Consider the following 22,335-nt stretch of genomic DNA (forward strand, 5'->3'; position numbering starts at 1 on the left):
GGCTCTCCGGTTTTCCCTGTATTGGGGTTTTTCCCCATACTTGGGGATCAACTCCATGGCCACAGCCCTGGCATCCTGACTCCCCAGGACAGCCATTATCAGCATCTTAGAGTGACTGCACCCAGTGACTTGATTTGAAACGGTGAAAGTTTTGGGTGGTATTGTCTTATATTACCATGAAGTATAAAGAATTTTATTTGGAAGCTTTTACTGCCTTTGAGACAAGTATGAGGAAAGTTTAATTTAGAAAGGAAGCCTCAGAGAAAGACACATTTATGGGCAACTTCCAGAGAGGCAAGTTTCCACAGCTACTCCCCTGTTCAGAGTAGTTCCATCAGAGGAAGGCTTCCAGCAGAACTAAGGAGCCCAACCTCAGGGTACCTTGCAGGAGAGCAAGCTATCCGCCACCCCACCTCCCATTTGCAAACTGGGCCAGATACGACTGTGGCACCAGTGGATATCCAAACTGTGTCTTACTCACGTCTCAGATCTCAGATGCATGAACAACAAGAACAACAAAAAACAGTTACTACAGAATACAGGTAAGGGGTGTTATAAGTGATATATTACATATGCCCCTTTCCTGTTGTTTCACTCTCATACTGACTGAAATCCAAAAATGTCATTGTACAAAATTCTTACTTCACTAAAAAGAAATTAAGTAGAACATTGAGCAAGGCATACTGCTGGCTGCCAAATCATCTCCCATCCAGAAGTACCTTCTGGTTTCCTCTCTCTCATGTGTTTCAACCTCCCTAGTACAGCTAACTGTTTATCTTTTTTTTAAAGCTAACCTGAGGGTTAACATATTACTGTATTAATCTAATTACAGTAACTTCCAAGAGCCTCAGTTCTTTAGGCTTAAATACCCACTGTCTCAGGCTATATTTTTTGCAAATATAGATTAGAGTTCCATTTTATTGCCTGCTATTTTTAAAAAACTTTTTAGGCTTTATATCTATCCAAAAATTGGAGAATTCCAAAGACTGACATTTTTATTGCATCAGTCTATTTACTAATTTCACGTATTACCAAGTTGGCATCCTCCCACGGCTCTGAATTCAGCATCCTGCTGGCATCCTTGTTAGCAGTCTGGTGGCCTGAGCCTGAGTTTTTGAGCACCTGCCATAGTGAACAGTTTGAGATCTGCCAACAGAGAGAGAGGATCACCCAGAGAGACAGACATGGCCTGTGCTATTCTGATCCCCAACAGCCCCTGAGTTTTAAAATAGCTTGTAAGCATGAAGGGACGTGAATGGGGAGGCTCCGGGGGTGGCAGGAGGGATGGATGCTGCTGCCATGGAGAGAGCGTTCCTGATGGAATTGAGCACTGAGGGTGGGGTGGGGTGATGCATCTCGGCCCCCAGGTGATGCTGCTGCTTGTGGGGCACAGACAGTCAGCTCTGTGTGAAAGGCAAGGGACGGACCTCATGCTGAGTTCAGTACATTTTTTTTTTAGTGTGTTCGGTTCAGTCTACATTTTGTGAATACACACCTCATTCCAGTATGTATCCTGAACAGACAGACTGGGCCTCAAAGCCTGAGAAAATCATTCATTCAGTCATTCATTTAACAGACATTTATTGGACTACTTCTACTGGGTGGACACTGCCCTAGTTGTGAGGGGTCACAAGTCCCCTGAGCATTGGTCCTGTGAGAACTCAGCACCAGTCACAGTGCAGCAGCATGGGGAAAGGACTGTGCTGGAGTCGGGTGCGAGGGCCACCGTCCCCGGGAAGAAGGATGTGAGGGATGGCCATGGGCTCACAGTGGGAGGAGGCCTTCAGCTGGAACAGACAAGCTGTGGCTATGCCCCTTCTACCTAGGCAAGGGTCCATTGGATTCACCTGTGGGCATGAGAGGCCCTGCTGGTACTATTTGGATCTTATCTGTCTGACTATCTTTAGCGAGTTGGGCTAGGGCACAGCCATCCTTGTGAAGGGGTGAGCCGCCCTTTGGCTTCTGATTTCAATATGACTTCTGACTGACATGGACAAGCAGGCCTCTGGTGGGAGGGCTGGGATGGGGGTAGGTGGAAACAAGGGGTCTGTCTGTGGGGCTCCCTCTCAGCATCACCTGCCACCTCCTGGCTCAGGAAGGAGCATTAGGAGGGAATACTGCCATATGCCAAGAGAAACCTTTGGACACCCTTTCTCCCTACATGCAGACTGGTGCTGGGTTATTCGTTACTGTCCCCAGACCCTTTATAGCAAAACCTGGGAACAAATTAAAGTCTATCAGGAGAGGATTGGGAGAGGAAATGGGAGAATTGGGAGAGGAAATTATATCATCAAGATGATGATATAATCCATTTATTGACAAAGAAAGATATCCACAGAGTGTTGACTGAAAATGCAGATTAAAAAATAGTGTTCATTGATCCCATGTTTGTGAATATTAAAGTGCATATGCCTGGGAGAGTATTTGGAAGAATATATACATGCTAACCATGGTGCATGGTGGGATCATGGCATATTCATTTTTTTCCTTTAGCTTATCTGTGTTTTCTGACTGTTCTCAGTGCTCATGTATCAGTTTTTATAATAAACTTATTAAAGAAAGAAAATATTTTGAGAAATAGCTCCTCAGTTTCCCCTCTTAAAATAAAACAAGGAGAATGGTATTTAAAATTATGCCAGTAGGGCTTCCCTGGTGGCACAGTGGTTAAGAATCTGCCTGCCAGTGCAGGGGACACGGGTTTGAGCCCTGGTCTGGGAAGATCCCACATGCCGCAGAGCAACTAAGCCTGTGCACCACAACTACTGAGCCTGCGCTCTAGAGCCTGCAAGCCACAACTGCTGAGCCCACGTTCCACAACTACTGAAGCCCGTGCACCTAGAGCCTGTGCTCCACAACAAGAGAAGCAACCACAATGAGAAGCCCGCGCACCGCAATGAAGAGTAGCCCCTGCTTGCCACAACTAGAGAAAGGCCGCGCACAGCAACGAAGACCCAACGCAGCCAAAAATAAATAATTTTTTTAAAAATTATGCCAGTAGATGCATATCTACTAGATATGCATCTACTGGCATAGATTCTCAGAATTATCTCAATTCCTGAGATAATTCTCAGGAATTATCTATTCCTGAGAGTGATATACCATTCAGAGTGACTACCTACTTTGTAGATGCTCTAGGGAAAGAAATAAAAATCTAAAGATTTTAGATTAAGATTTTAAGCTCTAAAGAGTGGCTACTTGGTGTCACAAGTGGCTTTGTGGACGCATTTTACTAAACTTTCATAAAGCCGTTAATCCTTGTCTAGCACATACAGTCTCAGAGAATAGAAAAAGAAAAAGCAACCCAATCCATTTTATGAAGCTAGTTTACTCTGACATCAAAATCAGACAAGGACTATACTAGGAGAAACTTATAGACCAATCTCACCTTTGAGCATAGTTGCAAAATGCTGAATATGATATTTACAAATATAGAATTCTTCAGTATATTACATACATGATCAAGTAGGGCTTATCCTTGGAATGCAATGATGAGTTAAATGAAAAGTCTCTTAATAACTGGTTAAATTCACATATTAAGAGAGATAAACCATATAATCATCTCAGTAGGTACAAAGAAAGTATTTGATAAAATTAGATACACATTTTTACCTTAAAACAAACAAAAGCCTTAGCAAACTAGGAACATAAGGAAGATTTCTTAACTTAATAAGTAGTATCCATCAAAAATCTACAGCAGACATTATACATGGTGGGGAAATTTTAGAAGCAACCCTGTTTAAGTCAAGAACAAGACAGGGATCCCAAATAGCACCCTTACTATTCAGCATTGTACTAGAGTTTCCCACCAGTGCAATAAGGGAAGAAAAAGAAATGGGAGGTAGAAGGAAACAATCATTTTGTGCAGGCAGTGTAGTTGTCCACATTAAAAAACCCAAGCAAGTTAGGACTAATAACAGAACTTAGCAAAATTTTTCAATTGGAGATAAATATACAGGAATCAGTTGGGTTCCTATACATCATTAATAACCATTTAGAAACTATAAGAGAAAAAAATTACACTTAGAGTAGCAACCAAAACTATTCGGTACCTAGAAGTAACAATAATGAAAGATATGCAAGAGCTTTATGGGGATGACTATAAAACATTATTGAAGAACAGAGAAGATGTTCTGACTAAATGGAGAGATATATCATGTTAATGGATGGGAAGCTTACTATCATAAAGATACCAGCTTACCTTAGATTAATACAAGGTGTTCATGGCATTTGGTCAAATGACCCAAAAATTCAGTTGAAGGAGTAAAGGCAAGAATAATCAAAACAGGGCTTCCCTGGTGGCGCAGTGGTTGAGAGTCCGCCTGCCGATGCAGGGGACACAGGGGACACGGGTTCGTGCCCCAGTCCGGGAAGATCCCACATGCCGCAGAGCAGCTGGGCCTGTGAGCCATGGCCGCTGAGCCTGCGCGTCCGGAGCCTGTGCTCCGCAACGGGAGAGGCCACAACAGTGAGAGGCCCGTGTACTGCAAAAAAAAAAAAAAAGAATAATCAAAATAATTTCTAAAAAGAATAAAATGGGGAGAACTTCCCTATGGCCAATCAAGACTTATTATGAGTTACAGTAATTAGGAGAGTGTGGTGTTGGTACTGAAATAGACAAATTGACCAATAGAATAAAGTAAAAAACTCAGACCCATGCAATAAGGGAACTTGTTAAGAAAAAGGTGGCCTAACAGATCAGTAGCAGAAGGATGAACTATTCAATACATTGAATAAATTATGAGGAGAAAAATGTACCTCCTACAACATCCCCAAATAATTTCCAGATAGATTAAAGACCTAAATGTGAAAAGCAAAACCTTAAAACTTTTGGAAAATATATAAGACTCATTTATCAACTCATGGCAGGAAAGGATTCTTTTAACACAAAATATAAAAACCACTAACCATAAAGGGAAAGACTGATAAATTAGTTAAATTTAACTAGAGTAAAAATTTTAATTTCTATACAGTTAAAGACACGATAAAGTTAAAAGGTAATGCTACAGACTGGGAGGAGATTTTTGCAAGTCATGTGATCAGCAAAGAATTAGAATCCATAATACATAAAACCTCCTACAAATTAACAAGAAAAAGACATACAATCCAATTAGGGGGGAAATGACTACATGAATAAGCAATTCACAGATGAGAAAGACCTGACTGCTCAATATATACAAAAATATATTGAATCTCAGTAACAATCAGGAAAAGGCATATTGAAACAAGATACCATTTTGTACTTAGCAAATTGGCAAAAATTTTAAAGGTGGACTATCTGAAGTGTTGATGAGGAAGTAAATCCACAGGAACTCACACACTGCTGCTGGGAGTGAAAATTAGTGCAATCTCGCTGGAAGCAATTGGCAGCTGTGCTACAGGACTCAGAAGTTGTGTTCTAGGTATAGAACCTGGGAGGCTATTGTGTGTGTGCACAAGGAGACACGACTGTGGACTTATTTGCTTGCAGAAAGTGGAAATAATGTAAATGTCCATCAATAGGAAACATGGATAAAGAATATATTCATATAAGCAATGAAATGACTAATTAGATAAATCTTGCAAGAAAGATGTTGAATGAAGAGATGCAGAAGGATCTGTGCAATGTGACACCTTTAACTGAAGTTTACAAACACTCTGAACAATATAATGCTGATGCATGCATACTCATGAGGCAAATGTATAAAAACATGGATGAGACAAAAAGACACCTCGACTTCTGAAGTGCAATTAGATCTGAGGAGATAGAAGGGAAAGAAAGGGAGTTGAAAACAAAAGAAATGGAGTTGAAAACAAAGAGGGCTTCACCCCCGCCTCTGTCTTTGAGCGCAGAATATTAAGATTTGTTCCATCTGGGTGGTGGCCATACAAGTAGAGTTTGTTATATTATCTTCTGTTTTGTCTGTATATTTGAAATGCTTCATGGTTTTTTTTTTATTTATTATTATTTTTTATTTATTTATTTATTTTTTTGCGGTACGTGGGCCTCTCACTGTTGTGGCCTCTCCTGTTGTGGAGCACAGGCTCCAGACGCGCAGGCCCAGCGGCCATGGCTCATGGGCCCAGGCGCTCCGTGGCATGTGGGATCTTCCCGGACTGGGGCACGAACCCGCCTCCCCTGCATCGGCAGGCGGACTCTCAACCACTGAGCCACCAGGGAAGCCCCATGGTTTTTTAAAACATTAATTCTTCGGAGCAAAAAAACGGCTCAATCTCCATCTTAAAATGGGCAATAATTCAAAAACACATCTAAACTAATTGATGTTTATCACCTCAGGAATGGCAGTTTAGTGTGGCGGCTTGAAGCCCGGGACTCTGGGGCAGTCTGCCTGGGTCTGAATCGAGCTCTGCCACTTCCTAAATGGTAGTTTTAAACAAGCTGCTTAATCTCCCTTTGCGTGGTTTCCTTGGATGTAAATTGATGATGATGGTGGTGGTGGTGGTGGTAGTGATATTAGTACATGCATGTTAAGTTGTTGCAAGGATACAATGAGTTACTGTGCATAATGCACTATATACATAGACTCTATTTTTATTTTATTATGCCTGAGTATGACCTACTATTCAGAGAGACACTAGGTTTTTTTTAGATGCAAAAGAGAGTGGGGGAGGGGATGAATAAGCTTTGTTTAAAGAAATCATGTAAGTAGATGTTGTTTTTAGTGATGATTGCTCTTCTACTGCAGTGAGACAAAAAATATCTCTCAGATCTCCAAAATTAACCTGTTGAGTTGGAGATGATTCACCCTGCCCCCCCCCCCCCCCCCGTGACTTCTCAAGTATCTGCTTCAGTTAGCTCTGGTAAGTAAAATGATCACCCATTCACTTTTCAGAGCTAGCTGTAAAATCAATATGAAAAACAAAACCACCACGCAACTCTGTTCAAATATATAGAATGCCCTCTAAAGATGAGAGCTACATCTACCTTCAAGTTTTGATGAATAGGTAGTATTGTTCTATCACATCATAAGACTGGCTTTTTTTGTATTTAAGAAAAAAATTATGAAATGTAAATCTTGTTGCTAGATAGGAATTTTAATTGAGGCATAATTAATGTCTCAAATAAGTGAGAAATCACAGTCATTAGGGAGCCAGGGAAAATCTTCTAAAAGCAGATGCAGGAAGGCAAGGATTGCAGGCTTTGTCTAGATTTGATTTGACTCAACTGCAGCTCTCTTACTAGCCTCGTAGCTTTGAATGAATTACTTAAATCTGCTGTTCCTCAGTTTCCTTATCTATAAAATGGGACTTATTACAGTCTTTCTTTTGCAGACCTCTTGTGAGGATCAAATACATAGTATATACTACCTCAGGTACATAATCTGTGCTCAGTAGTTAACATTATCTCTGACATGATTATTAATTGAACTATGAATCCCTCAGTGCGAATGGATGAGTGGATTGGGGGCATCTACGACAAAATGAGATAATGAGCTGGAAGGTCTTACAGCTGACCCTGCCAAAATTGCTTCACTTCACCTGAAACGATGTTATTTCAAGGCCCAGGAAATTTTTTTGAAATAAAAAAAAAAGTCTTCATCTTGAATGTCATCAAATGCTGGTTTTAAAGTGTAATTACTCAGTGTAAGGTGTCACAATGATCTGAATCTGCTTTCCTATAAGAAACACCCTGTTTTGTCTACTATTGCATGTCCTTTCTCAGCACCCTAAAACATCCAGTATTAGCTAGGAAATTTCATCATATCTGGTCCCCCCAAAACACTCAAATCCTCACTCCTGACTGCTGGATGAATGAATCTCTAGGACTGAGCAGCCACCCAGGGCAAAGCAAAACTCTGTGCCTGTTCCCAGGCCTGACCCAAAGGCAAGATTTCAGGGGCACCCAAGCCCGAGCTAGAGGCAGGACGACTGGCCACATGAAGGGTAATGCAAAGTGGTGAAGACTGGCTAATGCAACACCCCTCCCCTGCATTTGGCTGTCTCTAGCAATTCAGTCTTTCCTCCTTCCACTCTCCACCCCAATCCTACTGTACCCAAGCCTGCCTCTCACTTCCTATCCTCATTTTAAAATAATCCATTTTCTTGGTGGGGAAGGAGGGGCGATTTGGTGGTGGGCCACGAAGGGGAGAGAGAAGCCCTAGGAGGGCTATCGTGTGGTTCTGACTAACTTGATCCCCAGCAAGCTTTGAACACAGAGTACATTTTAACCACTAAAGTAGGAATTTGCATTTTAAAGGAATAACCTGTTTATCCCTCGGGATCTTTTTATTTTTTAACATCTTTATTGGAGTATAATTGCTTTACAATGGTATGTTTGTTTCTGCTGTATAACAAAGTGAATCAGCTATACATATACATATATCCCCATATCTCCTCCCTCTTGCTTCTCCCTCCCACCCTACCTATCCCATCCCTCTAGGTGGTCACAAATCACCAAGCTGATCTCCCTGTGCTATGCAACTGCTTCCCTCTAGCTAGCTATTTTACATTTGGTAGTGTATATATGTCCATGCCACTCTCTCACTTCATCCCAGCTTACCCTTCCCCCTCCCCGTGTCCTCAAGTCCATCCTCTACGTCTGCATCTTTAATTGGCTAATTATTTAGGGAAACTAGGTCTTTTCACCATCAATTGCTTGATGGATAGGGACATGGTTTGAATGGGGAAATGGGGAGCTCAGGGTAGAACATGTTGAGTTGGAGGTGCCTACTGTACAGGCTCATGTGACCATCTCTACCTAGATGCCCCCCTGGAACCCCTCGAACTCAGTGTGCTCAGGACTGAAGTCATCTTCCCCACACATGCTCCCAGATGCCTGTTTCAGTTGGTGCTGCCTAATGTTCCCCACCCCACATCTCCCAAGCTAGAAGAAGCACTCAGCATCACCCCTGACGCATCCCTCTCCCCCAAAGTCACACAGTCTGTTCCTTATTGCCTCTCCCCGTCACCCACAGGACAAGCTAAGATCAAAATCACAATATGTCTGTCTTGCTAATTGCTGTGGCTTCCTACTGCCTTGGGGAATATCTCGAGGCAAGTAAAAGTGTGTAAAATCCATATTTCAAATCATCTTATTAGAATTTTTGAAATTTTTATAGCCCATTTCTTGTTTGATCTGACCAGATCAGTACTTTTACCTTATAATTTGGCTGCAGAAAAGCTCTTACGATGAGGAGGATAATCGTCAGCTCTGCCATGTTCTTGCCATTTACTTGTGCTGGCATGATTAGTGTATTGTCTTCAGGCCTCAGTTTTGTTTCTTGCAGGAATCTTTTGAAATCATTGGTCCATTTCATAAGGGTTAGTTTAGTTAGAACTAAATAATATAATCAGTGAGTCTGTTTAACCAAGCACACGCAAACATATGCCAAAAAAAATCAAAACTGCTGAAAGGCAACAAACAAATGAGAGAGACACACTAAAACACTCCCCGGGAAACAGGGGGATCTTCCCCTTTCCTTAGAATGCCACACACCAGTGGGTCCCAAGGTTAGCCTGAATGTTAAATATTAGTAAAGCTTAACCCATCTCATTAGAAAACAAGGAAACAGAAATAAAGGTTCTAATGTTTTCATTTTGCACACGCCCTCAGAGTGCCTGGTGGAAGCTGCTGCCCTTCAAGTCACGGTGACCCACTCACAGGACCCACAAGCTGCTTGCTTCTTATTGCAGGCAGTGGAAATCTGGGGACCTCAGGTCTTCTCAGCATCAGGGGTGAGCCCAGGGGACATGTCCTCAAGGCTCTCTTGGAGGGTGGGGAAGAGACCAAACCTAAGAAAGCCTCAAGGGTGTGCTGGATTAACCCCCAGTCAGAAAAGTCTATTTCCTATCCCTCCTAGGTCATCTAAGTTTTACTGTGATGCCTTTTAAATTATCCCAAAGTACCTTTCTTAAGCCTAGAAAATGCCATCTCATTCAAATATGACAGGGATTAGACCTAAAAGGCATTTTTCATGAGCTGCCAAGCATTGATCATTTTCTGTGGGGGGAGGGAAGGATCAAGATTTTGCTTGTCTCTAACTCAAAGATCCTACCATCCCTTGACCATTTCACGTCATTGTACCTCCAGTGCCGTCTTTTTTCTTTAATACTCCGGCAGTATACAAACCACAGTCTTACTATACAAGGGAAGGAAAATGTTCTCCAGTTTGACTCCACTGGAGATGCAACACCTCAGTTAGTCTTTCTGGAAACTGTAACAGTGTTAGGTTTGCATTTCAAAAAACTACTTAAGGTTCCTTAATAGTTTTGTCCCCATAGCTACCTAGGGACCTAGAACTTAAGCAGAGGCGATGTCTTCTCTAGAAGGTGTTGTATCCTTGTCATGGATATCCCATCCTGCAGACCACCTCACCCCCAGAGCCAACCCCTTCCTTATCATTCATTCAGAGAACCGACCAGGAAGCAGGAAGGGAGGGGGGAGGGTATTACTCTCCCCCGGCTCCTGGCCCCTTATTGGCTGTGAAGGATGGAGCTTAAGGGACATGACTGGCCCAATCAGCTTTTCTGGGTGCCTGTGCAGGTGAGCAGGATAGGTGCTCATTGTGAAAGTTCACATTCAAAGTAGTTTGTAAGGCTGCTCCGTCTCAAGGAAGCTTTCTTGAACTTTATTTCCAACAGTTAAATGTAAGTGATTGAGTGCCAGAAACTTGGACTACCTCAAATCACCCTTTGCCCAGGCCTTCCCCTCCCCATGCCCTGGAGACTCCCACCTTCCTTGTACTCTGGACCTTCGACTTTGACAGATGGTGCTTATTAAGCACCACAGATGGTTTTTCTCAGGGTACCATCTCCACCCCTAACTTCTACTTAACATTTTTAGCTAACTCTCCTTGCCATTATCCTAAGCCGTTTACAGAAGTGAAGTGATATTGTGTGAGTGCTATTACAGATAACTTTATAATTTTGAAACAGCTATCCATTCTTATATGCAAGTTTTCCACACACTCCTTAACCAGAGGTAGAGAAGTTACCAAGTCCTGAGAGTAAGGAGAGAAGAGCTGAGTCTGTCCCCTAGCCCCTCTCTGCCACAATCCATCCTGGCTTGATGCTCAAAGCTCCTCTCTGGGCTGTAACTGACAGCCTGTCATCTTTCATAACTATCATTTATATTTCCCGGAATGTATTACTTTGCCCTTATCATGCTGAAGTTCATCTGCCTCTTTTCTGCCCACTCACCCTTGACTTGGTAAGATCTTCCTGCTGTTTATCACCACCAGCTTGGCATTTCACCATCCGGGAGAGCTTAGTGTTTTCTAGAAACGTGGAAACATCACCTGTGCTACAGCTGAACATCATTTATAGAAGCATCAGTCAGACTAGCCCCAGCATTATTCCATGCAGTGAAGGGCCCACTTAAATTATCTTTTGCCTTCTCTCTTCAAACTAGTTCACTCCCATTGTCACACCATTTTCCCAACATAGTTCTGGTACTTTTTCTTTCCTTGTAATGTTCCAAGGGTGCTTATTCTCAGAGCACTGACTCCATAATCCTTTCATCTGAGCTTCTCCATCAGATTTGGTTTAAGGAAGCCCCTGTTTTTTCCTACAAGGATGAACTTTGCAGCTTCCTCAGTCTCCTCTCCTTGTGCTAGTTAGGTGAGCTGCATAATAATAGCTGCATAAGCACATTTTTATTTCCATTCTCAGAGATTCTAAGCTACTGTAAACAATCCCTTACTTTTCATGGCTGGGAAATGGGAACTTTTGTTCAAAAATGGTTCAGAGAATCATTGCTGGCTAAAAGAGCCTTCTTAAGGCTTGTACGCAAGAAAAAAAGAATAGTTTTTGCCACGACCTATCCTAGATCTTCCCGGTGTTTCCCACAAACAAACATGTGCATGCCAGTTAGGCCTGTTTCCCCAGGTATCCCAACTGCACTCCTGACTTTGGCTTCCAAAGCTCACACTCTTCCTCTCAGCCCGTAGTGTTTCTCCCTGATGGGTCACCAACATGGTCCCTCTGCAAAAGGTGGAGACAGAAGGATGGATGGAAAGAAACAAGCCCAAGATTTCCATCTACAAAAAGTCTGCCCCACCCAGCTCTCCCTCAGTGCACACACTCTCCCTTAAATCGTGTGTGCATGTTGGAAACAGTACTGGCTCTCCAGCCCTCCCCCTGGGAGTTGTCAGAGTTGACCAGATTGATGTCTTGATGTTATTTCATCAAATAAATAACAAAACTACACAGGTATCTTTACTACAGGACTTCTCAGAGCCTTTAATAAGCTACCTGGTATGGCACACCATGAAAAGCCAGCCACAATGTGTAGTCATCTACAAACTCATTTAGCTCACCACAAAACTTTCTCCCCTGGAACATCTGATGGGACTAGTATTCTGTAAGATACACATTGGGGCATGCCGTGATCAGTGGGCCCTACCTTCAGCATGTCAGAATCATGCTGAATGTTAGAGAGCTTGTGATTACTGGCCTTACTCCTAAAGATTTTAATACTGACAGTCTGGAGTAAGTGTGGGAATCTACTTGCTTGTTGTTTTTTGTTAAAGCTTCCCTTATAATTTGATGATCTGTAATTCCTCTGCTCTAGCCTCTTGATTGTTGGGCTTCAGAGATTTGATACCTGTGACCCTCCTGAGCCCACACCATAGAAGCTTGTACCTCAAGTCCCTTTGTAGGTAAATAACATGTTCTTTTACAAGAGAAATAGCTGAGAACATATGAGGGAAACCACCCAAGGCCTTTGTGATTGGGGGAAAATTGCTGGCCTGTTTGGATAACTTTAGAAACCACTTCCTGATATTGTAGCCATCCCCACCTATCCACATTCAAGTCTACCTTCAGAGCCCATAGAGCTTCCCCCAGCTGTTCTCACTCATGCCAATTTGGGCTGTTTCACATATTTAAGTATTTTGTTTCATTTGTCTATATCTCTCCTCCCTGCAGGACAATATTCAGAGTAGGACCCAATTAAATATTGGGGGGGGAGGAGTCCCCCACAGCACTTCTTACAGAGTTGAACAAATAGTAAATGCTCAATAATTGCAGAGCAACCAAGGGACAAAAGAAACCTTGGCCCAAAAAAGACCCCAAAAAAAAAAAAAAAGGTTAAGATTGACTCTGGAATTTAAAAGTAGAGAAGGGGGCTTCCCTGGTGGCGCAGTGGTTGAGAGTCCGCCTGCCGATGTAGGGGATGTGGGTTCGTGCCCTGGTCCGGGAGGATCCCACATGCCGCGGAGCGGCTAGGCCCGTGAGCCATGGCCACTGAGCCTGCGCATCCGGAGCCTGTGCTCTGCAACAGGAGAGGCCACAACGGTGAGAGGCCCGTGTACCGCAAAAAATAAGTGTGGCAACAAGAGTATACAGCTTACCCTGCTGAGATGATAGGATCTTCAGTATTAGGTATGTATCATCTTCCTCCCTCTGGAATGTTTCCTTTGTTACTTCCCTGTTCTTCATTTTTTAGGTCAATGATAATATGTATCACTAGTGGCTCAGGAATAGGGTGACCAACTTGTCCCAAGTTGCCTGGACTTTTCCAATTTTAGCCCTGAAAGTCTACCATGCAGGAAACCCCTCAATCCTGGCAAATCAGGGCAGTTGGTAACTCTACTCAAAAAACACAGTTTTCTGGGACTTCCCTGACGGTCCAGTGCTTCCACTGCAGGGGGCACAGGTTCAATCGCTGGTCGGGGAACTAAGATCCCACATGCCTTGCAGTGCGCCAAAAAACAAAAAAACAACAACGAATAAACCAGAGTTACCTGACCAGATAAAACTGAGAAATGCTTTACCACACTCTACTCACCTCAAGTAGTTTCCTAGAGCTACTGTAACAAATTACCACAAACTCAGTGATTTAAAACAACATAAATTTATCATCTCATAGCTTTGGAGGTCAGACATCCTAAATGAGTTATACAGGTCTGAAAATCATTGTGTCAGCAGGGCTGCATTTTTTCTGGAGGCTCTAGGGGTAATCTGTTCCCTTGCCTTTTTCAGCTTCTAGAGGCTGCCTACGTTCCTTGGCTGGTGGTTCCCTCCTCCATCTTTGAAGCCAGCCATTTTACATCCCTTCGATCCTCTCTTCCCATCACCACATCTCCTTTTCTGACTCTCTCTCCCTCTTTCACTGATAAAGACCCCTGTGATTGCATCAGTCTCACTGGCTAATCCAGGGTGATTTCTCCATCCCCAAATCCTTAACTTTAGTCATGTCTGCAAAGTCTCTTTTACCAGATGAGGTAACACACGCACAGGTTCCAGGACTAGGATGTGGACATCTTTGGGGGCCATGATTCTGCCTACCATACCCACGCCTCTCTGACAGTTGATAAAACACCCTAATCAATTAAAGAAATATTTTTAAAGTCTTACAAGATTCTGTTTAATGTTGCTTAACCCAGTGTTTTCCAAACTTATTTGATCAAGAAACTTTATTCAGAGAGTACTATGAGAAGTGAAATGAGTCGGTCAGGGAAAGGCAAATACTGTATGATATCACTCATGTGGAATCTAAAACATACAGCAACAAACTAGTGAATATAACAAAAAAGCAGACTCACAGATACAGAAAACAGACTAATGGTTACCAGTGGGGAGAGGGAAGAGGGGAGGGGCAAGATAGGGGTAGAGAATTCAGAGGTACAAACTATTATGCAAAGAATAAGCTACAAGGATATATTGTACAACATGGGGAATATAGCCAATATTTTATAATTATAAATGGAGTATAACCTTTAAAAAAAAAAAACCTCTTTACTCCCCTCCCCCACCCCCATCCCCCAAAGAACACCACTTAACATCTCATGGAATGCTGCTGCTCTTACAAAAGAGCAGGACTCAAACTGGTGTGCGCACCACGGAGAGACCAGAGACTTTCCATGCGATGAGCAGATGAGGAGAGTTTTGGGGGAACTGATTTATAAATCCAATTCCTCTTTCTCACTTCAGTACTCTTTTCTTATATAAATGTATTTAATTTTTTTTTTTTGGCTGCGTTGGGTCTTCGTTGCTGCGTGTGGGCTTTCTCTAGTTGCAGCGAGCAGGGGCTACTCTTCGTTGCGGTGCCAGGGCTTCTCATTGCGGTGGCTTCTCTTGTTGTGGGGCACATGCTCTAGGCGTGCAGGCTTCAGTAGTTGTGGCACACGGGCTTAGTTGCTCCGTGGCATGTGGGATCTTCCCAGACAAGGACTTGAAGCTGTGTCCCCTGTGTTGGCAGGCGGATTCTTAACCACTGCGCCACCAAGGAAGCCGCAATACTTTTCTAAATTCATCTGTCAGAGCAACAATCTGAGGTCACAGGGTGGTGAACTTTCCTTCTTTCCACTGTTTCAGTCATGGGGTTCCCACCCATAAGGAATCTTATTGCAACAAATACATTTTCCTGGGTTGGAAAACCTGGTCAAACAAAGGGATGATGTGAAGCTTTGGTGTTGGTGATGCCTCTCTTAATCAAAGCACCATAACCTGCCCCTACCCCATCTCATTTGGAGGTGCATTTCCATTAAAACTTTATTTTTTATGTTTAGTATTTATCAAAAGTTTAATACTTGTACCCAAAATAATTAGAATGATAACTCGCTCCAGAAGGAATTTTTTTAAGGACTGGAGATTTTGATCACTGGAATCGTCTTTTAATTTAAATTTCAATATGTATGGATCCTTTGGTTATAGAGAATTATGACGGATTGATCAAATAAAACATTTTCAAGCATAAAAACAGATATCAAGTTAAAGTTTCTGAATGTCATAGAATAGAGATACAATTTCAAGGAGAAAAAAGAATAATGTAGCAACTCTAATTTTTTTTTAACATCTTTATTGGAGTATAATTGCTTTACAATGGTGTGTTAGTTTCTGCTTTATAACAAAGTGAATCAGCTATACATATACATACATCCCCATATCCCCTCCCTCTTGCGTCTCCCTCCCACCCTCCCTATCCCACCCCTCTAGATGGACACAAAACGCCGAGCTGATCTCCCTGTGCTATGTGGCTGCTTCCCACTAGCTATCTATTTACATTTGGTAGTGTATATATGTCCATACCACTCTCTCACTTCGTCCCAGCTTACCGTTACCCGTTCCCATGTCCTCAAGTCCGTTCTCTACGTCTGCACCTTTATTCCTGTCCTGCCCCTAGGTTCTTCAGAACCTTTTTTTTTTTTAGATGACATATATATGTGTTAGCATATGGTATTTGTTTTTCTCTTTCTGACTTAATTTCACTCTGTATGAGTCTCTAGGTCCATCCACCTCACCACAAATAACTCAATTTTGTTTCCTTTTATGGCTGAGTAATATTCCATTGTATATATGTGCCACATCTTCTTTATCCATTCATCCGATGATGGACACTTAGGTTGCTTCCATGTCCTGGCTATTGTAAATAGAGCTGCAGTGAACCTTGTGGTACATGACTCTTCTTGAATTATGGTTTTCTCAGGGTATATGCCCAGCAGTGGGATTGCTGGGTCGTATGGTAGTTCTATTTTTAGTTTTTTAAGGAACCTCCATACTGTTCTCCATAGTGGCTGTATCAATTTACATTCCCACCAACAGTGCAAGAGGGTTCCTTTTCTCCACACCCTCTCCAGCATTTATTGTTTGTAGATTTTTTGATGATGGCCATTCTGACCGGTGTGAGGTGATACCTCATTGTAGTTTTGATTTGCATTTCTCTAATGATTAGTGATGTTGAGCATCCTTTCATGTGTTTGCTGGCAATCTGTATATCTTCTTTGGAGAAATGTCTATTTAGGTTTTCTGCCCATTTTTGGATTGGGTTGTTTGTTTTTTTGTTATTGAGCTGCATGAGCTGCTTGTAAATTTTTAATCCTTTGTCAGTTGCTTCGTTTGCAAATATTTTCTCCCATTCTGAGGGTTGTCTTTTTGTCTTGTTTATGGCAGCAGCTCTAATTTTTAAAGGAGAGCTTGCTCCTGTCATTTTAAAACGGACAATAATGGATGTTGTATCACTGTGGTATGTGGTATGTACACTGGACACTTTTAAAAGAATAATTTAACACATTGATTTTAAAGTATCAATATTTATAATATCTAGACATTTAATCTACTTAGAAATTCTAACTATTTAACCATAAGGTGAAAAATACTTGCTGTCAAGTTAAAAAATATGCAAGGAGGTACTAGCTTTTCAAAATTCTTATGGGGCTGTAACAGCAAAAGGTGTGATGACCACTGCTCGGATAAAACTTCTGGGAATGCTGGTGGTGAAAAGAGCAGGGTTTGGAGTCCGGCTAGCAGGGAAGCCTTGGTTAAAAACACCAGCTTCACCCAGCTCTTAGGGTTAAAGCCATGAAGTGCCTGGCACAGAGCCAGTGCTTCCTCATTCAACAACAGCTGCCGTGGGCCACCAATGCCCTGGGCTTGGGACGTCCAGTGGGGCTTGGACACAAATCCCTGCTCCCACAGAGCTTACATTCCAGTGGACACACAGTTGATCTGTTGCGTCTGTGTAAATGCATGTGTGCTGCATTTCCAGAGAACCTCTTCAAATACCTTCTTCTCAAGCAGTTTTTAGGAGTTGTGTCTACAAAGAAATGACTCATTTTTTGATATTCCAGAACAGATCCATCTAGATTCCATTGTTCCCATCAAAATAATCACCTAAGGAGGCATATACTTATTTCGGTGACAGGGCCAAAGCTCAAAGTCTTTAAGTTTCTCCTGTGGAACTGATTTCAAAGCATACAGCACAATCTTTTAAACATCCTTAATGCTGGTAAATATTTGTTTGGGGAGGAGGAATTTGATGTTTTTGGAACAAAGGTTATTTACACAAAGGTCTGGGTGACCATGGTAGATGATCAGACCGGGCAGAAATATTATTTGTCTCAAACTCTGGAAGGGCATAAATCTCACCGTAAGAAAAAGTCAAGAATTACTGTTTATCCCCTTCACACTGAAGCTGAAGGGAAAATCCTGGCTGTATCAGGGTCACTTGCTCCAAAGTTGCTTAAAGAGTCTATGGTCTCAGACTTTTAGGAGAGAGCTTCCTGGGACTGTGGGAGACCCGTGGTGCCTGCTGCTTTAGTTCTGCTGATCCCACTTTAGTGACCCCACTCAAGGCCATGACCCTGCAGCTTACATCTGGAAGAGGTCCGTTAGCAGAAGTAGCTGTCCTGGAAAGACCCAGGGCCGAGGGAGCAAGGCTGGGCTGGGAGGGAGGGAGTCAGTCCATGAGGGGATATGCGGGTGGAGGAAGTGCTGCGGCACTTGTGTTTAAGTGTTAACTGAGTCCGTGTCTGCAAGACCTAAGCACCAGGGATTAATAGCATTCCACTGAGGGGATGGGTCTGAGGTGGGCAGAGGGGGTGGGATATGAGTTGGGGAGGGGCCAGACAGGATTGCAAAAGCTAGTATGTGTGGCCACCTGTCTGTCCATGCTGCCTGTCACTTCCATGTTGCCACAGAGCACTGGACAAAAACTCTAGAGATCCTAGAGCCGTCAGTTCTCAAAGGAAAATTTATTCTTCTGCAGTATTATTCTGGCATGTAACTTAACAAACACCATTCCATCCCTGTGCCCAGAACTGAGCTAGGTGCTGTAGGAGATGTTGTCTCTGTCCTCCAGCGACTTGAATGTCCTTGAGAAGATAAGAACGATGCACACACGTACTGCTGACTGTCAAATATCAGTTCCAGCTAACTGGTGACTTCATGGAGTATTCGATCCAATCTAAGACACCATCGATTATAAGATGCCTTTTATGCTCTTAAGAAAGAAGAAAATGCTGCCAATTAAACTGCAAATGGTTGCTTTCTTATTGCTTAGAATTTTTATTTTATACTTATTGAAAGATCCCTTTTAGACTTACTTGTACATAGTGTTATTTCTTTTAACATATATTGTTCTCATTCGTTCATAAAGTGGAAAGTAACGGGGAAATAAACTGGCTTTGGTTTTTCTAAGCTTCCTCACATTCAGGGTACTTCTGTACTCAGCTGAAGCATCTTTGCTTGGAACTGTTGATGTCTGTGTTTCCCACAAAATGTGGTTCTGTGTGCCATCGAGAACATTGGTGAGCAACATTTCTTACAAGAGTACTCATGACTTATTCCAAATCTGTCTCCTATTGTGTAAACTGATGCACACACAGGTAATGCAACCACAGCACAACTACCACCTCGCAACAGTGACTATAAGACACATCCCAATTTCCAAGATATCAAACATGAAAAAAAATACATCTTAGACTCAATGAAATATGAATTCTGAGACTCAGTCAAAAAACACTACCATGGGGCTTCCCTGGTGGCACAGTGGTTGAGAGTCCGCCTGCCGATGCATGGGACACGGGTCCGTGCCCCGGTCCAGGAAGATCCCACATGCCGCGGAGCGGCTGGACCTGCGAGCCATGGCCGCTGAGCCTGCGCGTCCAGAGCCTGTGCTCCGCAACGGGAGAGGCCACAACAGTGAGAGGCCCGCGTACCGCAAAAAAAAAAAAAAAAAAAAAAAAGAAAAGAAAAAATACTACCATGATCAACCACCCAGGTCTGTCCTAAGAATGGGGTTGGCATTGGTGCTACGTTCTTATCATTAAGCAATAATTTCCTTCTGTAAATTTGCAAAACTGAATAGTTTCCTGGGCAGTAATCATTGTAGGGAGTTCTTCGTGAGCAAATAGAGTCAAGGAGGCTTTTTGCATGAAGTAAGTCAAAAGCGTGAGATTTGGCCCGGACATGAGGAGACCACGTCTAGAGAGGAAAGAGCACAATTTAAAAGGTTCAAGAGGGTAAACAAGCACGTCATGTGGCAAGCACAGTGGAGTAACCGGGCTGGGGTGGGGTTCCATAAAAGAGTCGTGGGGTATGAAGGCATGAATTTTTGCTGTAAGAACGTAAGTTCAAGTTAGTGTGTTTCACTTGTAGAAACATAATAAACAGTTCCAGTATTTCTATAACTTTTATTTCTTTTCTTACCATAGGTCCTGATGTTTTTAGTTCAAAGAACCTTGCCCTTCAAGCCCAGAAGAAGATTCTGAGCAAAATAGCCAGTAAAACTGTGGCCAACATGCTGATTGATGACACCAGCAGCGAGATCTTTGATGAGCTCTACAAAGTCACCAAAGAGCACACACACAACAAGAAGGAAGCCCACAAGATCATGAAAGACTTAATCAAGGTGGCGATCAAAATTGGGATCCTCTACCGGAACAACCAGTTCAGCCAGGAGGAGGTTGTTATCGTGGAGAAGCTCAGGAAGAAACTGAACCAGACAGCCATGACAATCGTCAGCTTCTATGAGGTAGAATACACCTTCGATAGAAATGTGCTCTCCAAGCTCCTACATGAGTGCAAGGACCTGGTGCATGAACTGGTACAGAGACACCTGACACCCAGGAGCCACGGGCGCATCAACCATGTCTTCAACCACTTTGCTGATATGGAGTTCCTCTCCACCCTTTATAGCCTGGATGGAGACTGTAGGCCCAACCTCAAGAGGATTTGTGAAGGAATCAATAAATTGCTAGATGAGAAAGTCCTCTGAATGCCTTCCCTCCTCCTGGACTTGGCTGCATTCATGTTACAGCACCCAGCGTGTTCCAGGTGAGAATCAGGAAAACAAGAAGAAACCCTTGTCAAAGATGCCCATGTTCTGTCCTGTTCATCCCTCTGATGTTGATGCTAGATTGAGCTCAGGTGTGTTTATCACCTAAGCTCTCTGCTGAGGTCTGTACTCAAAATCTCCTTTGTTTGCAAGCCCAAAGGACATCTCATCTATTCTAAGCAGAAAAGCTGCCCTACTCATCTAGGTGGGCCCAGTTCATCTTGTGGAATGGAAGGAGCCCTGGACCAGGGGTCAGAGGACATGGGTTTGGTTCCCAGCTCCATCGGTTACAATTTTGTCCTCTGGATCCTGGAACCATCATGCCCACCTGCCTACCTCCCAGGGCTGCTGTGAGGATCAAATGAGATTATGTTCATGCTTTTAAAAACTAATAAAAGGTCTAACTAGTTTCTCTTTGGCATGTGGCAGGGATCAACCTGGATCTAGACTATTAAGCAGCAGAGAAAAGAACAATAGTTTCTAATGGGCTGGGTTTGCAATTTGTCTCTAGATGTGCTGTTTCAAACAAAATAAAAATGAATCCAAAGGTGTGAAAAAGTATAGCTGCAAATTGGAAAAATATTTTTCAAGAGCTATGTTTTTTAGGTCTTAGATGTGCAGGTTTATGGTCCTGCAGAGGGAAACTTTCTGGGGTGGGGAGGGGGAGAATGGAGAGAGAGTTTCCCACCCATCATGCAGAAGCAGAGAAGAACTGTGCTCCCCCTGCCCCTGCAGGACTGGCTTCTCCCCATCTGAGGGGCACCATCCGGGAGGCACAGAGAAGGTTTATGCTGGCACGCACAGGAGAGTTGGGCAGAATGAAGCCCTATCCATCTTTCTTGGTCTTTCACAGTCATTCTGTGCTGTTTTCTCTGGTTTGTTAATAAACTGAAATTACCCTTCAAATAAGAGGTTTTGGAGTTGTGATTCAAAAATCAAATTCCTTGGAGTTAGATACAGTGTTAGGAATAATGGGATTGAAAGGAAGAAGACAATGAAGAGTAAGAGCTTTGCACTCAGACCCTAAGGGAAAGTAGCCCCTGGGGTAGCACGTATAGGGTGGAGCCTGTTCCCCTGGTTAGTGGGGAGCTAGTTCATAGACACTGTGACCGCCTTTTCTGAATGTCTCAAATCCTTGCTTTCACACAAAATATTTAATGCCTTATAACGTTGTCTGGAGGACACCACCTTAAGAGATTTGCCCTTCCATCATCACCTCCTGTCCTGTTATGCTTCTCCTGTATCTGATGATAATGCAAAAATACTATATTAGCTCAGCCCCATGGTTCATCCCACCCCATGGCCTCTCTCTAGCAGAGATGGTTGGTGCGAGGGTGTGAAAAGATGGTCACTGAACCTGCTGTGGCCATTCAGCCCCAACTGGCTCCCATGTCAACATCAGTATAAAGTATCCTGTTAAGTTCTTCAGCTACCAGTATTCAAAATTACTTCACAGGAAGGATGTCCAGTGGGGAATAGGGAATAGTTAAGTCAGCCCCTGTCTCCATGTTTGACAAACATGGCCCAGCCCCTTCTCACAGTCCCGAGGACAGAACAGTGATGCCCTGTGCACATCTGGGCTGGGGAGGTCACTGGTCATTTAGGCAGTGCCCGTGGAAGGTACGGGTGAGAGGCTCCTCCCTGCCCACCTGCCACCAGGCAGCAAGCAGCCCAGCTGTAGCCGAATTTTCACATACAGAGTTCTCCTTGATGCCTGTGTTGGTGTACTTGTCTGATGAAGGACCGCTTTCTAGTATGATGGATGGTTCTAGAAGCAGGTTCTTTTTTCACTAAGTAGGTGGACCTACCCAGAGAACTCAGCCCTGCCAAAGGAATGGGTG

At 43.1% G+C, this 22,335-nt stretch overlaps 1 protein-coding gene across 1 annotated transcript in view; it reads left to right on the forward strand.

The window, feature by feature from the left end:
* The window catches only part of TNFAIP8L3 (TNF alpha induced protein 8 like 3), a 49,987-nt gene extending 28,599 nt beyond the window's left edge, over window positions 1–21,388 (forward strand). Inside the window, 1 exon segment of the mRNA XM_029236432.1 lies at window positions 19,872–21,388. Coding sequence (XP_029092265.1) covers window positions 19,872–20,434 — 563 coding nt within the window. The 3' untranslated portion in view covers window positions 20,435–21,388.
* The last annotated feature ends 947 nt before the right edge of the window (window positions 21,389–22,335 follow it).

This window comes from Monodon monoceros, unplaced genomic scaffold (genome assembly GCF_005190385.1).
Source record: "Monodon monoceros isolate NGI ecotype Baffin Bay Population unplaced genomic scaffold, NGI_Narwhal_1 Super_Scaffold_21, whole genome shotgun sequence".
In the NCBI taxonomy this organism is placed as follows: domain Eukaryota; kingdom Metazoa; phylum Chordata; class Mammalia; order Artiodactyla; family Monodontidae; genus Monodon; species Monodon monoceros.